The sequence below is a fragment of the Plecotus auritus genome (genome assembly GCF_963455305.1).
Source record: "Plecotus auritus genome assembly, chromosome: 2".
Lineage (NCBI taxonomy): Eukaryota > Metazoa > Chordata > Mammalia > Chiroptera > Vespertilionidae > Plecotus > Plecotus auritus.
The window spans coordinates 33,439,270-33,456,892 of record NC_137771.1 but is presented as its reverse complement, the minus strand read 5'-3'; the positions used below and the strand labels follow the sequence as shown (position 1 = coordinate 33,456,892).

General features: G+C 53.8%; 1 protein-coding gene across 1 annotated transcript in view; it reads right to left on the bottom strand.

Moving 5' to 3' along the window:
* The window catches only part of GLIS1 (GLIS family zinc finger 1), a 223,129-nt gene that overhangs the window by 71,528 nt on the left and 133,978 nt on the right, over positions 1 to 17,623 (bottom strand). The window contains exons 3-4 of the mRNA XM_080654399.1: positions 17,334 to 17,511; positions 11,114 to 11,993 (exon numbers count right to left, since the gene is read on the bottom strand). Coding sequence (XP_080510525.1) covers positions 11,114 to 11,993; positions 17,334 to 17,511 — 1,058 coding nt within the window. The remainder of the gene's footprint in view (positions 1 to 11,113; positions 11,994 to 17,333; positions 17,512 to 17,623) is intronic.

Genomic DNA, 17,623 nt, shown 5'->3' with positions numbered 1-17,623 from the left:
CAAACCCAGCACCAGCCAGTGCTCTTCAGAGCCTGGGAGGCAGTGATGGTACAGATGGAGGCAGCACATGCAGGCCCTCCACACGGCCTAGCACACAGTCGGTACTCAGCAGATGTTTCCTTGGGCTGGGCGGCAAGAGACTGGGCTCGGTTCTTTAGATCACTTTTGCTCTGTGATCTTCCATGAGCCAAATCCTCTCTATGGGCCTCAGTTTTCACATCAGCAAAAAACAAAAGTGCAAAGAAGGCATTCAAACTTGTGGCCTCCAGGAGCCACCTCCTCATGTCCTGGATACCTGGAGAAGGAAGGGGAGCTGTGGTGGGGCGTGGGAGAGGTGGGGGAAGCATCTGAGGCACAGCAAACTGGTCTTTCTCCCCGGGGCCAAACTCCATTGACTTCCAGTTGCTATGTTGGCAACTAAACCTGGTCAGAATGACACCATAAGGCCAAACTGACTCCCAAAACTTGAGGTTCAGCAGATTCTGGGAAGCACAGACTCATGATTAAATGGGGGTGCAGAAGGCAGCTTTGGGTAGTGGGACAATCACAGAGCAGGGAACCAGAGACATAAGGTAGAGTCCCAGGTATGATACCTGAACAGGTAGCTTCCACTCTGCGGATTTCAGTGACCCCTCTGTAAAACAGGGATCCTGTCATGGCCCTGTGCATTCCTTAAGCACGGGAGCTACCCATCAAATTCTGCATCCTGGGGCCCTGCCCAGGGCCTGGCCACATCTGGGAAGGTGCCAATGTTACTTTCAGCTCAAAAACCTATGCATTTTGACTCTGATACAACAAAAAAGTGACTGGAGGATGGGCTCATCAGTTGAACCTACCGGGTGCGTGCCTTGCTCCACATGTGGCAGAGACCTCCTGCTCTTACCCCCAGAAATGCAGTCATGCAGAGACCTCTGGTCCCATCATTCCATCTTCAAGAAATGCACAGCCCAGCACCACTGTGCCATCTGCCTTCTGAGACTTATGTCCCCAACACACAGACTTATCAAGGGAGGTTGGACGGTGTGTGGAGGGAGAAAGAGCAGATTGTGCTTCTTCTGACACCACCTCCCAGCCCTGTGGAAATGGCCACTCACAGGGTCACGGAGTCCCGGCGATGGGCTCTCATTTTATCATTAGCCATGGCGGAAGAATGCATGGCGAGGAGGCAGCACGGCACGAGTCAGCGCCATAATCACTTACAGACCGCGCTGGCCTCAGGCCTGGCAGTGGAGGAAGATTTATTGTGGGGATGGAGAGAAAACAAAGAACAGTTGTGCAAACTTTACGGAGCTACATTATGGGAAATGCCTTTCCTGTTTCCCACTGGTAAATGTGCTGGACGCTGTTTCCAAAGGGAATTGGGTGCAGACACTGTGCCCCGAAAGGCTTGCTGAGCTTGAGCTGGCCTGGCCCATGGTGCCAGGCCCTGGCTGACGGCCAAGCCCTGCTGTCTGAGGCACAGATGACCTGGCTGCTCTGTGAACCTGGGGACGATGGCTCCTTCCTGGGCCTCCATGGCCTCATCTGCCTACTGTCATTCCCCCACCAACATATCTGCCACATGACCAACATTGCAAATGTTAACACTGATTGTGTCACTCTCCTATTCAGAACCCTTCCACCACTCTCTCCACTGCCCTCAGGTACAGTCCATGCTGCCCACACTTGATTCTGAGGCTCTGCCATCTCTGTCCCCAGCTCCCAAGCACGTAATGCGCTCCAAGCACCAGAGGACGCCTATGCTTCCCCCAGGGGTCAAGGCTGTCAGAACTTTTATCTATGCTGTTCCCTTTCCTTGAAATGCCTTTCCTTGTGGTCTGCACCGAAAAAGGTTCCCCCATCCCCTCAAAGCCCAGCTCTGATGAGGTCCTGGGGAAAGTCTCTATGGCACTGGGTTAACCCCTTTGCCGCCAGATCTTCTCTCACCTGATGCTGCACCCACCCCCTGCTTCTAGCACTGAACGTGGCACAGTGTTATCAATAACGATGTGTTGAAAAGTTGGCAGGAGGAAGGGGGAGACAATACAGATGAGCCCAAGGCTGTCTCCTGGGGCGAGGGGGAGAGACACAGGTTCTGGGTCTTAGAGTGTCGAGGTGACCACGGCCATGGGGTTGTTTGATAGAAGAAGACAGGACGCTGAGGCCTGTCACAGCAACAGTCCAAGTGAGGCACACAGAGTCGGCTCAGCTAGCCCATCCGCCATCAGCGGAGACATAGCCTATTAATTCTCCATGAGAAGTTTACCACTGCCAGGCTGTCCCTCTTAGAAAACATGGTCTGGATGCTTTCTTAGAGTCACTGTTGATTTTATCTGACTTTCTCATTCCAGTAAGAGAATCATTTCAATTCCATTTACATTTAATTCAAAAGCCCCCCCCCCCCTTATTATTATTTTAAATTCAACTCAGAGGGTTGTATGTTTTTATCCTTAATTTTTTTCATATTCCATAAAGCAGCATTCACAAAACTTGGCCAGGTTTCCTTAAGTGTGGTGCTCCCAGGAATTCTCATCTCTTCGAGAGCTTGGGTTTGATGACTCAAAAGCAAAAAAAAAAAAAAAAAAAAAAGGAACAAGAGCTCCTGTTTTCAAGCATTTTCAAGTATTTGCCAGGCATGAGGTAAGTGCTCCATATACATGATCTCATTTAATTCTCACGACACTCCCCCCTTTATACAGAGAGGACACTAAGGCTCAGAGAGGCCTTGTGACTTATTTGGATCTCACAGCTGCTTGAGGAGCAGAGCGGGAGATTTGAAACCGAGGGGTTATCCGATGTGCTTGGCTATTGGTCCACCCTGGCTCACCAATTCCTAGCTCATAATTTAAATAAGATGGGAAGGGAGGGATCAGGGATAGAGAGTAGGTAGGAGTGGGGATCAAAAGGTGAATGGGAATGATGTGGGGTGGAAGGTAGAGGTGGAAGTAAGGGGTGGAGGATGGGGTGAGGGTGGGCTGTTGGGCAGGGAAGGAGGAGAGGGCAGGAGAGCTGCAGGCAGAGGCCTAAAGGCCAGAAATTGCATTTGGGGGAGCCTGAGGCTAAACCCATCTGGGAAGAACACACCAGGCAGGAGCACTGGATTTGGAATTGGGAACTCCACTTGATCCCCTCCATGGAGCACTCTGCAGTGTGCAGAGCACGGCTCCTCCACCCCTTACAGAGACTCCTCTGCGGTGAGCAGCACAAGCCCCATTTTACAGATGCATATACTGAGACTCGGGAGTGAAGGGGCTTGTCCTAGATTGCATAGCTAGTGAGCAGCAGAGCTGGGACGAGTCTCCAGTTCCTCTGCCTTCCCAGGCATGCCATTTCCACCTGGGCACTCAAGTTTCCCACTCTATACATAACGAAAGGGGGCCTCAGGGCTCTGACCTGACTGTAAGGCCAGAGCTTCAGAAAGCTTGAGTTTGATTTTTTAAAAAACTAGAGGCAAGAGGAAGGCATCCAATGTAAGCCAAGATCTGTGGAGCTGGCATCTTAGCTTCAAGAAGGGAAAAGGCATTTTAATCTGTTGGGTCCCACTGAACTCAGAGTGCTACTCATTATCCCATTTTACAGCTCAGGAAACTGATGCTCAGAAGAGCCAAGTCCCATCCAAGGTCACGTAGCCTGTCCGTGGCAGAGCTGGCACTTAAACAGTCTTTTCTGTTCCTTTGGGGACATTGGCAACAGCATGGCCACTATCCATTTTAGACTCTCCCTTTTCTCCTTTCCTAATGCAAACTGCCCAGACCAGTCAGATCCATCCATTGTGCATGCAGTGTATGCCAGGCACCATGTGAGCACCTCATGTAGAGTATCTCACAGAAGCCTGACCACAGTTCCATTCCCTCCACTCTCCAGGTAAGAAGACAGAAGCTTGCAGAAGCCAATTTGCACACAACCACAGGCTGATAGATAGCAAAGCCAGGTGTCAAGTGAAGGCTGTTTTTGCAGAAAAACTTCCAAGCACCAGATTAGGAGGTGGACATGACCATCTTTAAGATTTCTCTAATTTTGTGACTTCACAAAAAACTGCTCTGGAGGATGGTATCCAGGCAACCTCACACAGCCTTGGAGCAGGGAGGTCAGATGGCTACCCAGCCCTCTCCTCTGCCTCCACAGCCAGGCCAGGTGTCAAAGAACATGTGGTCCCCCAGACACTCAGCCACAACAGGAAGTACTGTTACACTTGGGCAATGCATTCTGAAAGAGCAGGAGACAGAGAAAAGGGAGCAGAGGTGGGGACACTGGACTGGGTTGTGAAGGATGGCTAGAAATTTCCTGTGCTAGGAAAGGCATTCCAAACAGAGGGACCAGCAAAAGCCAAGGCCCAGAGGAGCAAAAGAAGCGGGAGTCCAGGAGGAGAGGAGGCCTCGGGCAGGCGTTCCAGGGCTACCATTAACTCTTAACTCCGGGTGGCATGGGGCCACTGGCGCTGCCTCCCCGGCTTCAGCTTGCCCGCCTAATAATGAGTAGATAAGAGGACTGAATGAATCCCAGGAGACGCCCGAGGGGCTGTTACGAGGCACATCTGGATGCCAACTTGAAGGCTGCCTTTGCCCAGACCCTTCCTCCCTGGAGCGAGGTGAGGCTCAAACCCCCATTTCCAAAGCAGTGGGCTTGACAGACAACCTGCACGGGCTGGGCCAGCCTGGCCTCTCGAGGCTCATTTACAACAGGATTCTCCAGAGTTTTCAATCACATTCCACTTCGCAGGTTCTTAATCTTTCCAGAACCCCCAGCCTCCACAAAGAAAGCTTGTTTTCAGGTGACTTATTTATTTTATATGTGAAATGTCTTACTCCTCACCCCAGGAGCACCCTCTCCTCCAAGACAGAGCAAAAACCTGTCGTGTCAGCAGGCAGGGACCTGCAGCAGGCCCTAATGGTGACTGGGCACTGGCTTAGGAAAACTAGTTAAATGCTGATGTCTAGTGGTTTCCCTGCTCCACCACGACTCCCTGAGGCCAGACTGGCTTGGATTCCCTTCTGTGACCCCAACTCCCTCTCCTTCCCTACCCCTCTCAGCACCCAGGGTTTTGTTTCTCAGGACAGGTGGGGCTATGGCAAAGCAACAAGAGCAAGCCAGCCCCAGGGCCTGGCACACAGATGCTCAGTCACGACTTGCTGAATGAGTTTCAGATCTGAATATCCTCTTGATATATGTAAGAAAGACCTATGATTATTCTCTGCCTGGAAGATGGCTTGGGATCTTGACGGGCGCACAGTCTCTGGAGTCAGGTTGAGACCTGGGTTCAAATTTAACCCACAATATACTTGGGGCCTGGACTTGAGCATGAAATGGACATCCCTTTCCCCATCCGTAAAATGGGGATAATAATTCCAGTCTCCAGGAATGTTCTGAGGGCTGAGATCATGCATGTGGGGAAGCCCTATATAAATTGAAAAACACCCAACAAGTGTTTCAATGATGTTCCTGTCCCTCTTGACCAACTTGGACAAGGTTATGTGTCAGGCCTCAGATCCTCAGCTCCTAGCTCCTCTCCCTCCACTGTCCAGCAATAATATCATAAGATTCAAGGGCAGTGTCCTTCCCACGGTACCAGAAGTCTCCCGTCACATAGTCTTATCTCTGGACCCCAGCTCCCAGCACAGGGCCCTACACACAGGGAAGTCTGCCCCTCGCGTAGGGCAAGTGTTTCAGGAGGACCCTTCCCTGGTTTATGGGTCACTTTCCCACTGTCTAACCTTTCCCAACTGTCCCCTTCAGGAAACTCCTTGCCCAGTGAAGCCCAGTTGCTGTGTGCTCCCTGGCCCTCACCACCTCTCAGGGTCTGTCTTCCCTGCTAGACCTGCCTGCTCAGATACTTCAGGCTCCCAAATAATTCCCAGGATGGAGCCTGAGATGTTGAGGTGAGTCAGGGTGGCTGCTGGCCTGGAAATATGACCTACCCTCAGGGCTGGTCTCAGGCCATAGGGGCAGGGAAGGAACAGATGCCCAGGAACTCGTCCGCTGCAATTTAAGAAGCACAGAGGAATTGACTCTTTGGAAGGAAGAGACTGGGCAAAGGCCGGTAAGTGGAAGGCAGCAGGGCATCTGGAGTGGTCCAGGCAGCTGAGCCAGGGGATACAGAACAGGCCATGTGGCCTCTGAATACCCATTTCTTCTTCTGTAAAATGGGCATGATAACTCATGGCTGGGCACAGCTTGTCTCAGAATAATTAGTCCTCTTCTCTCTCAGGACTTCCCATGAGTTATGATCCCAGCCTGTCAGTCAAGTCTCTCTGACTCTCAGCTCACAGCCTGGCTGGGCAGATATGGTCACTATCCATCCCCTGCCAGGTGGCAGACTATGTGACCTTGGGAAGTGATGTAGCCTCTCTGGGCCTCAGAGTTTTGACCCTTTTTGTCTGAAGATGGCATGGAGAATCACCAACACTAAGCCAGAATATAAAAATCCCTGATTCTCAATAAACAGGAACTCGCCGCTTCCCCCCCACCCCCTAGTACCCAGGGTTTTGTTCCCAGGGGTGTGGGGGACTGGGGCAAAGCAAAAAGAGGAAGCCAGAAGCCCCAGGATTATGGGAAATGAAAGCAAGTTTGGCCTGGCCTGGCCCTCTGGGAGATGGGCAAGGAGGTCCAGCCAGGTGGCTAGTGGTCCAAGTGTCTTGGCTGGTTAAGGTCAACCAATAATGACCAGCTTTTGGTCAGATGCATTTCCCTGGCCCCAGGTCCAATGGCACCAGAGACAGAGTGTCCATAACAGAGAGGGATGGGGACCAGCGGCCGGTGCGCTGCAGCTGCGGAGGGACCCGGGCAGGATGCAAGGCCAGCCTGGAGGCTCTAGCTGTGCATGGGACCGGGGGCACTAACCAGAGCCTCCTCCCTGTGCCTCTCCCAGCACCCCTTCTACTCCAGTCGCCCCGGGCAGACACTCGGCATAGAGCAGGCACTCTGCATTGCTGGTGGACACCTCACAAGGCCAGCGACTCGCGTGACAGCCCTGCCCACCTCACCAACAGCGGAGGCTGCTGGAATTAACTAACCTCAAGGCCAGCCTCCACCACTAACTGCCTGCCAACCCTCATTTTCCTCATTTGTGAAAGAGCCATCAAAGATCCTGTCCTAATTCCTAGGGCTACTGTACGGGTCTCCTGAGATGATCAGTGGAAGAAGGTGATGCAGGAAGGACGGAATTAGCTAAGCACCTCCCTAGGTCATCTCTTTTAATCCTAATAACAGCAATCCTGAAATGCAGGTACTATTATCACCCCATTTAATAACCAGGTGTGCTTCAGTTCAGAAAGGTCAAGTCACCTGCCTGAGGTCACACATCTGGTGAGAGGCAGGGCCAGGCAGGGACCTAGGTCTTGTGACTCCAGACTAGACTTTCATCTGTCTACACACAGTTCCCACACAGCATTCACAACATTGGTCAAAGATCACAAAAGTCAGGGGCTGTTGTCATTATTATCTATAATAATAAAACGTAATATGCTAATTAGACCAGACAACCTTCCAGACGAAGCCGGGGCTGCAAGGGCCGAGGCAAGCTGCCATGGCTGAGATGGCCGAGCTCCTTACACGAATTTCCTGCATCGGGCCTCTAGTTTCTTATAAAACCCAAGGCTATGAGAGGTTTTCCTTTTCATTCTGCCTCTCTTTTCTCGATGTGGAGAAAAGCAAACTACACAGTCGGCTAATTCCTTCAGTCTCAGACAATCAGAATTCCAACTGTCTGGGACAGCCAACCTAAGAAAGCAAGAAATTAATCTTTTCAAAGCTAAGGTCTTCGAGGCGTCGCAGCAGTATTTGGATTGGACGTAATCTTGCTATCATAACGCAGATGAAACCCCAAATGTAATAAGGCTAAGACAACTCGGACCACGTAAGAAACATAACAGGATATTGCAAAGAGATCAGGGGGCTTCCTCTGGGCGGCGGGACCAGCCAGGGGAAGGCAGGGTGGGGGATGGGTGGTGTGGTCTATCTGGGGGCCAGCGAGGGGGGTCCTGGTCCCAGGCCTGGCTGTGGACAAGGCGGAGTGGCAGAGGGGAGCTGGCTCCTCCCCGACACCTCGAGGCCGCCTGGTGCAGAGCGAGGCTTCACACTTAGGTTAAATGTAAACCAGCTGCAGGATGGAGTGTTACAGTTGGATGGGGTGGAGAAGGCTTACCTCATGAAAGAACTGTGGAAACGGCTGCTGGAAAGATAATAAAAGGATTAACTGCTATTTTAGTGGGCCATTTACTCTTCAATCAAAGTGTCTCATCTATTTCCTGTTCTCCAGAGGCTCCGGGTCCAAAATTCCTTTGTCTATTACAGCACATGGTAGCAGAGGCCTGTCATGAGAAATTAATAATTTTACAGGGAAGGGTGATTTTATTTATCTGGGTGCGGGCTGGAGACCGCCCCTTCCCAGGGGTTGCCTGCTGCGCCAGCATCTCAGGAAGGGGGAGCACTCCCACTGCGGGCAGGGAGGAGCTCAGAGGAGACCTCTGCTACCATCTCCAGATGGGGGGACCCAGCAGGGCTGGCCCCACGACCCCAGAGAATAATCAGTTGAACAGGACAAAATCTGCACAAATAAGAGCACCACCATTTAGAAAGATGTGTGTTCAAATTCCACTCCAGTGGTTATCAGCTGTATAACCTTGGGCAGCAGATACTTATTTATTGTTGTTAGTATTATTGCTATCATGATTACTAGCCTCTATTGTTGTTGTATCTCTAGCTGTAAAATGGGGGTTCTAATAGCATCTACCCCGTAGGGTAGTTGTGAGGACCACACAGAGTTACCGACTCAAATAACCCCTGCACCCAGTCAGCACTCAGAAGCTGCTTGCCAGTATGATCACCATAACCCCGAACCCTCAAAGAGGCAAGATGCAGTGTTTTTATAGCAGCAAGTGGAAGGCCAGCTGGACCCCCTGGAACCTTTGTTTCTTTGCCTGTATAAACTGTTAGTTCTATAGGAGTCATATGAAGATTAAATGGGTGAGTACAAACACAGCTTTAATATCACCTCCTCCTTGAAGCCCTTCTGGGCCTCCCCTCCTTGAGCCCACGCAAACTCCATCCCAGAACCTGTCACTGATCTCCATACCATCTCCCACCCATCCCTGACCACGAGTGCCCCCAGAGCAAGGACCCTGGCAGGTCTGGGTCTGAGTACCCAGAGTCAGGCCTGAGCCAGGTCTAAGCCAGTGTCTTTCTGTGGAGTCTCCTGAATGAAGCGAGATCCTGGCAGGCTGGCCCAGAGAGGGATCCTGAGACTACACTGAGTAATCTGTGTTTCTCTGACCCACTTGTTAGTCCTCTATTTACCAAATGGGCAGGAAAGTTTCAATCATCTCCAAGGGCCCTAATGTGCAACATGGACACTCCTGCATGCTGTGATTCCACACGGGAGGCCCTAGTGTGAGAAGGCCCTGACCACACCTCGCCGGAAATCAGACCGTGTAGCCTCCACGTAGGCCCCCAGACACCAATGGGCTCACCCACAGGAAAGAAGACATGAAGGACTCTAGCTCCAGGGTCTCAGAGGGAGACAGGGCCCCTCTGTCTGCCAGCAGCCCTGGCCTATGATGCCTATTGGTCCTCTCCTTCCAAGCAGGAACATGCCTTTCAGCAGCCTTGTGTTGTGATACCCCAAGTGAACTGGAGCATCCCCAGAGAGTGGCCTGGCCACCAGCTCTTCCTCCAGCATACTCTTGGGCCAAAGACATGTAATAAACTCAAATTCTCAGCCTGCTCACGCTCGCCTCTCCCCACAACACCAGCACACCCACCACCAGCTATTCACTGCCCCTCACTTGCCTATAAAGTGAACTCCTTCTCATCCTCAAGGCCCAGCCTCCTCAACGCTGAACAGGCTGGGCCAGGCGATGCCCAGCTCACAGCAGCACAAGCAGATGGGGACCAAAGGACAAATACCTGGTCCCAGCAGGACGGAGTTTATGCTGCCAGCTGCCAATTCTTCCTGCCTCCTCCCTGGTCCCTGCAAAAGCTGCCCTGGGCTTTGAGCAGGGACAGATGTGTGCCCCTGTTCCCATTGTACCCCTTCCCAGACTGAGCACTCCATGAGGCAGGGCCCAGTGACAGTGACAGCACGCAAGTGTGGAGGAACTCAACCTTGGCTCTGACACACCGCTCCCTCCCTCTGCCTCACCAATGCCCCAATGGGTGGGCACTGGTGGCTCCACAGCCCTTCCACTCTGGGCAGGCACTTTTCCTGGGGGGTTGGCTGGGCCTTGGTGGTAGGCACAGTGGTTCAGCTGGGATACCAGGGACTAAGCCTACATTCCTCCGATACGGATTTCCACCACAGTGAGAGCAGACGCAGAAATGGTCAGAATGGCCATAGGCCCACGTGGCTGCAGGTGTGTGTGTGTGTATCCCAGTAGCACTGCAGGTGCTCTCTAGGGTCTTATCTGTTAACCCTTGGCCATATCCCCAAAGCCTGCCCTAGGGACCCATAGCTTGAGCTGGATGCTCATGAAGACCTGGTGCTCCTTACAGGGTCAGCGAAGCTGTGGGCTTCCCAGGAGGCCCAGGACCCAGCAGGACAGCTTATGCCCCGCGACTCTCTTGGCCAGGCGTCCTCAAACTACGGCCCGCCACATGCGGCCCGCTGAGGACATTTATCCGGCCCGCCAGGTGCCGCTGCCTGTCCTGCTTAGCAGCCGACTTGTCCCGGGCCCGCAGTGCGCACAGGAATTTGTTCATAGTTTTTTTTTAAAAACTATATTCCGGCCCTCCAACGGTCTGAGGGACAGTGAACTGACCCCCTGTTTAAAAAGTTTGAGGACCCCTGCTCTTGGCCATCAGCACGTAGGACACTGAACATGTGCATGTAAGGGAGAAGGCTGGCGAGCCTGCTCTGACCTCAGAGCACGTGTGTCACCACCTACTGTGTGTGTACATACCAGGCCGTGTAGCATGCCTTGGGGTGGGGAAGGGGCACACGGTGAGTACGAGGGGCCCTCTGCCAAGGTTCCCAGTGACAGGTGCACTGACCGTCTTGACAGCGGCCACACCCATAGCATTCTTCCTCCCCTCCTCACTCAGCCACAGCAGGTCTCAGCCAGCCCCCAGGTAAGGAGGCCCAGGCATGCCTCTCGGGCAGTGAGGGTCGGGTGGACATGGCCTGGTGGCCGTGGGAACTCACCATGCACTTGTTGGGCTTCTCGCCTGAGTGCACCCTCATGTGGATGAGCAGTTTGTAGCGGGCGTTGAAGGGCTTGTAGCGGCGCACGCAGCCCGCCCAGAAGCAGGTGAAGTCCTCGCCCTTGCGCTGGTCAATGTGACTCTTCTCGATGTGCCGCACCAGCTCCTCCTGCTGCTCGTAGGCTGCACAGCAGTCCACCCACCGGCACGCCTGCCGCCCAGCCACCCTTCCCGCCAGGCCCAGCCCCAGGCCTCCAAGGCCTAGGCCTGAAGGCACCTGAGGCAAGGGGTAGGGGGGTGGCAGGCCAGGCTGGTGAGGTCCGAAGAGCTCTGAGAACTCGTCCGCAGGCTCCTGCTTCAGGAAGCCCACCTTCCGGCAGGATTCCGCCTGCAAACTGCCCTCATGACTCTCAGTGGTTGCAGCGCCGGGCTGGGCCCGCTTGGGAGGGCCCCCCAGGTCTCCCGGTAGAGGGGGGCTCCGGAGTCCATTCACACAGGTGACCAGAGCAGTCTGGGAGGAGCGGATGATGGAGGTGATATCGGAGGAGGCACAGGGTGAGGAGGAGGCTGAGGAGGTGATGGGCAGGCCCAGGAGGCAGCAGCGCTTCAGGCCGCCCTCGGGAAGGTGGGCCTCAGGTGGGGGGCCCAGGCTGGAGCTGGATTCGCTGCCTAGAAGGTAGCAGGAAGGTGCAGGGTGGGCAAGGCCTCGGCCCGGGAGGTCCAGGTCTGTGTGCGGGCCAGAGGCTGGTGGGGCCCGGCAGTGGGCAGATAGGGGTACCCGAGCTTCCATCATTGCCCGGTAGACGGGCAGGGACTCTTGCTTGATGTGCTGTGTAGCCGGGAGGCTGCCATTCACATATGTGGCCTGGGGTCTGGGTGACCTGGAAGACAGGGGCCAGAGAGGCCATGAGATGGTGGGTACTCACAGTGGGGAGGCCCAAGAAGGGGGCAGTGAGGAACCTGAGGGCCGAGGGCTGAGGAAGCCCAGAGCAAGGATGGAAGGTGAGGAATGGAAGGCGGGTGGGGAGGGAGGGAGAGCAGAGGGAGGGACAGGTAGGAAGGTAGATATATGCTGTCTGGCCAGCAAGGAAGAGTGTGGAAGGGGAGAGGGGAGGAAGAGAAGTGGGGCTGGGGAAAGGTTCAAAAGAAGCAGGAGGTCTGAAGAGGAGAATGCAAGAAAAGAAACCATTTCCTCCTTTTACCAAATCCAGCCCACCCCCTCCTACCCTGGATGCCATCCCGCCCTGCCTCCCAGGCCACCCTAGGGTCTGCCCTGACCGCCCCCCCCACCCCCCCCTCCCGCCACACACACACACACACATACCTTCTAGTAAGTTCTGGAGGGAGAAGGTCGAGGCTGACATTTTGAGGGACAGTTTGTTTTAAATTCTGCTTACGTGTCCTTTAAATCTTTATTAATTTTTTTAATCTTTCACAATTTCTAAAAATGTTAACTGTGATGTTTTGCCCCAAGCAAGGTTTTTGACACTGAGAATATTAGTGGATGGGGTTTTTAAAACACGGTCCTGGTGGAGGCTGCATCCCAGGAATAACTAAGGAAAAGCTTCTTGGGTGGGGATGTCACCAAATTTCAAGCCCAGACACTGTGATGGGGAAAGCCGTGGGCAGGATGGCCAGGCAGGGCAGCACACGGGAGGCAGTGGGCCCGGGTTCGAGGCCAGGCTCGGCCACTCCCAGCTGTGCACACTGAGCAAGGGGCTCTGCGCCTTTCTCCTCACCCCACCTTCAGAATGGTTCTACTCCTGGGGGTGCGGACAGTGTGATGGGCAGGGCTGGATGGCTGAAGTGGTATCTTCATCACCCATGTGGTACATGCCATTCTAGAGAGGGCATCTCCCGAATGTGGGCACGTGTGTGCAGGTAGAGACACCGGGGCCTGCTGGTCACCTGAGGACTCTGAGAAGGGGAAGAGGCCAGCAGCTGGTGTTTGGTCTCGGGTCAGAGAAGCCCCCACCAGCTGTGGGCAGGACAGGAAGCCTGTTTATGTGCCACCCCATGTGTCTTCAGACCCTGCCCCGTCATGGCCTCGGTTACCTCAACTGTGAAATGAGGACCAACCTTCTCTACCTCAGAGGGTGGCTGCCAAGATCAAGTGAGAACAGATGCTGTGAGACCATCTGGAAAGAGGATGGCAGAGCGAATGGTGCCATTCTCTCTGTTTCCCAGTGTTACTGCCTGCAGCTCCGGCCCGCCCCTCTCCAGCTCTGTAGCTATGGCATCCCCAGCTCCAGTCACAGGAGGAGGGGAGGGGACAGGAAGCCAGGCCAGAGCCAGAGCACTCAGCGAGCATCGCCTCCAGCTCCATCACCACAGGGCCAGGAAAGGAGCCGGGCGGAGGTAGGCCTCAGGGCGGGGGGCGGGCAGGTCCAAGAGGGCTCCGGTCTTGCCCACAGTCACAAGCAGCAGGCCAGTGGCAGGGCTGGGCCCAGAACCCAGGCTCCCCTCCTCCTGGCTGTGTGCCTTTCTCGGATACAGAACTGTGGAAAGGCTTGCTGAAACTCTGCTGAGCGGTGGTAGCCTTCTCAACTACACTTGAACAACTCCTGGTTAGCTCACCAGTGGCCTCTTCCCACCCAGGAACTCTGCTGCCCAGAGCACAGTCAGTGGAACCAGGAGCTGGATTCTGAGGTGGACCTCAACACGTAACCCCTCTCCAGGGCTGGGGACGTGGGGTCCACCCTCACCAGCAGAAAGCTCCGAGCAGCTTAGAGATCTGATATCCAATTGTGACTGGGGAGCTTAACAAGATAAATAAAAGCACAGCTGTTCCTTGCATAATTGCAATCCTGGGCCTGGCACAGGGAGGCTCGGGCAGGGAAGGATAGCCAGGTAAGCCTCTGTTTCGAGTAATCCCTTTAAAAACAGTCAGGTTAAAGCAAACCCCACCAGGAGAAGAGATAGCTATCGTTTCCTGTGACTGAATCACCCAAATAAGCGAATAATCGACAGGAAAATCTCAAATGACATCAGGTGAGGAGAGAGCGACTCTGGTCCTGGGGTTCCATGGCTCCAAATGCCAGCTAAGCAGCCCCCGCCTGCCTCGCTGTCCCTGTGCACCCAGGAAACTCGCATCACCGCTAGAAATGGTGAGCGTGAGTCCCCAGATGAGTCAATACCATGGAGCAGCCCCACGTGCCAGGTGCTCTCCCAAGGGCCGTCCCAACACAGAAGAACGATGCGAGGCACCTGCTGAATGCATGCCCAAATTCTTCAAGGGAGAGACCACCATCTGTTTTACACTTAGGAAAACTGAAGCAACCTGCCCACGCTGTCAGAGGCGGTCAGGGATAGAGCAGGAATTTGAACCTGGATCTGGTTAAATAAGAGCTGGGGTTTTCCCACAACACTCTACTGGCCCGGGCCCCGCTTCCTCATCTGTAAAACGATCTAATTGAATAATCATACGTTTCCCTGCAGCCTTAATGTTCTGAATCTCAAGGCTCTACCATCCTGGACCCTGGAAGGAAGTTGCTGAAATTGGAAAAATCAGTGTTTCTCCAGCAGAGACTCAAGGAGAGAAGAGGGTGATGTGGGACCTCACGGGGTCCACACACCCGATGGTTCAAGGCTGCAGCCTGGGCTGAGGGTCAGTGAGCTCACTACACAGGCTTTTCACACTGTGCTGGGGTAGGCTGGGGGCTCCAGACAGTTCGAAGCCCAGGCAGACCCCTGCCCTTCTACTAATGGGGAAACTGAGGACCAGCCCCCTGAGGGAATGCTGAAACTCTGCTGAGCGGTGGTAGCCTTGTGTCAAACAGAAGAGAGTGCAGGGGCTTGCTCTGGAGGCCAAGACATGAAGGTATAAAACTATGTGGCACGTTCAAAGCAAGGCCAGGAAGCTGGCGGCTGGCAGGCCTAGACCCATCACGGGAACCTCCTGACGCTGCTGGGGGCCTGCACACTCTGTGATCCCATCCTCATCTTACAGGTGAGGAAATGGGGCTTGAGAGAGTCAGCATCTCATCCAAGGTCACCCAGAGAGCCAGTGATGAAGCTAGGACTGGATCTGCAATTAACAGCACATTCTGCTGACCGTGGTGAGGATGGGCAGTCATTTTAAGCACAGATATGATGAAATCAGGATACTGCTAACATTTCTTAACACTTCTCACCACTTGCTGAGTGACCTCTGGCTAGTTTTATAGCCCCTCTGGCCTCCGTTTCCCCACCCAATGGCAGCTGTGGGCTGAATGAGTTACCACATGTGAAGTGTCGAATAGTAAGCACCCCAGGATTGTCACTTATTAGCGATAGGACCTGGGCCTCCTGGGATTGTGCGGTTAAATGAGAGAATGTGCACAGGCAGCAGCCACTCAGAAAGTGGGAGCTATTTTATTGATATTAGAAAGCTGGGCCGGAGGCAAGGAGGCGGCTCGTGAGGCTGCTGCAGGAACCCAGGCAGTGGGGTCAAGGGGCCAGAGATCAGGAGGGGACAGCAAGAATGAAGAAGAGGCCCCAAACACAAGGCAGTCCAGGAGAAGAAGAAGGACGAGCTCTGCCTGGTGTGGGAGAGGGGCTGGCCCTCTTTTCCTTTAGGAAAATGAGGGAGTCTGCAAGTGCCAAGTCAAATTCAACCACTTCCTCCCTGGCGAAGGTGGCAGCAACTTAGGTTGATGCTGGTGTAGGGTTCTGTGTACAGACTCCCCTGTGCCCTCAACTGTCAAAATGACATTCCAAATGATAAATGATATTTCTGATTGCCTCTATCAAAAAGGAAAATGGGGAGGAGGTCATCTGTAATACTTTCGACAATAAAGATAAATTATTTTTTAAAAAGAAAACAAAACACTTGCCTAGCATTCCCTGGGCTCGCATAGCGTCTACCCCAAGAGAGGCAGAATTCCACTGGAGAAACTGGATACTGCTGGGAGCCTCCGCAATAACCAAGCAGATACATGCATTTGGCTGTTGCCAAACAGTGCACAGCTTGAAATCTAAAGGGTGTCTGGTCCTGTTGGGTACTGAATCGATGTCCTCCTAAAATTCGTATGTTGAAGCCTGAACCCTCAATGTGACTGGATTTGGAGACAGAGGCTAAGGGAGGTGATTAAGGTTAAATGAGGTCATAGGGTGGGGCCCTAATCCGAAAGGACTGGGGAAGAGACACCGAGGGTGTGCACACCAAGGCCGAGTAAGGACACCAGGAGAAGACGGCCGTCTGCAAACCCAGAGAGGCCTCGGGAGAACCCAAACCTGCTGACATCTTGATGTTGGCCTTCCAGCGCCCAGAGCTGTGAGAAAATAAATGTCTGTTGTTTAAGCCACCCAGTCCGTGGTGTTTGGTCATGGCAGACGAGCGGACTAATGTTCTCCTATAAATCAGAAGTCTCATTCACATCAAGGGAGGCCATGGGAAACCTAATTCTCAACGAAAAGTGGTTCCACAAGAAGAAAAAACTATTTAGTACTATCTCCCCCTGTGGACTCCCACTGGGAAGTAAGCTCCATCAGGGAGCTCTCTGCTCCCTCCACCAAGGCACCCCAGCACCCACAGTGTCTGGCTGGTGAAGAGATAAGCTGTGAACAGGCAAGTGGGCCAGTTTTTAGAATCTCTGACCTGTGAACAGGGCTGAGGTCAGCAGTCCCACGCAGTGGGGTAGAGGAGCCTATCTGAGGTTGGCCTCCTCCTGGCAGCAAACCAGAGGGCACAGAGGCATGGGTGGGACCCCGGGAGAAGCTGCAGGAGGCAGATTTCAGCCTGGCATGCCATCTAACTGGATACTTTGCAGAGGGAGACTGGGAACATCCTAGCACTGAATGACGCCTGTTACCTACCAGGGTCCTGTGGGGGGAAGGCTTCCCGGGGCAGGAGATGGCCCAGGAGCGGAGGAACCCCCTCCGCTCTGTCAGCAGTCCAGGGTTTGACAATGTGAATTCTGAACTGAGTTTTCCTTCCCCAACTTACTCCAAATCTTCCTCTTCTAAAACGACTGATTCTCTGTGAAAGGCCACCTCAGCTGCTTCAACGGGGAAGCACACCTCAATAATACCATCTCTTTCTCTCACGAGGCCTTGCAATTCCAGAGGTGCAGGGCCTCGCCCAGGCAGCCATCATTGTGCTACTGGGCTCTGGCTGGTCCCTGGCAATCCTGTGCCTCAGTTTTTCTGTGCATCCCATAAGCCAGACAGACTAGGTGAGGTCTGGAGGCCTCCAGGGAGAGTCCACCGAGGGCAGCTGATGGTGGGGATGGAGCACATACCTGCTGGGATGGGGGAAATGGAGCAGCCTCTCACAGGCTGGGGGGTGGCCCCTGGATGGGGGGTTTCCCGCCGAGAGAAACAGGCCCTGACGGCAGGTGGGGCCCAGGCCCTCAGCAAGGTCCAGGTCCAGCAGGCTCTTGTCGGAGCCTGGGGTGCAGTGATCGTAGCTCCCGTTCACTAGGCAGAGAAAGACAGGAAGAGGAGACAAAGTAAGTGGGGACAGTCATTGGGTACAGCATGATACAGAGTACCCCTGAGCCAACACTAACTGAACCCCTACTACATCTGA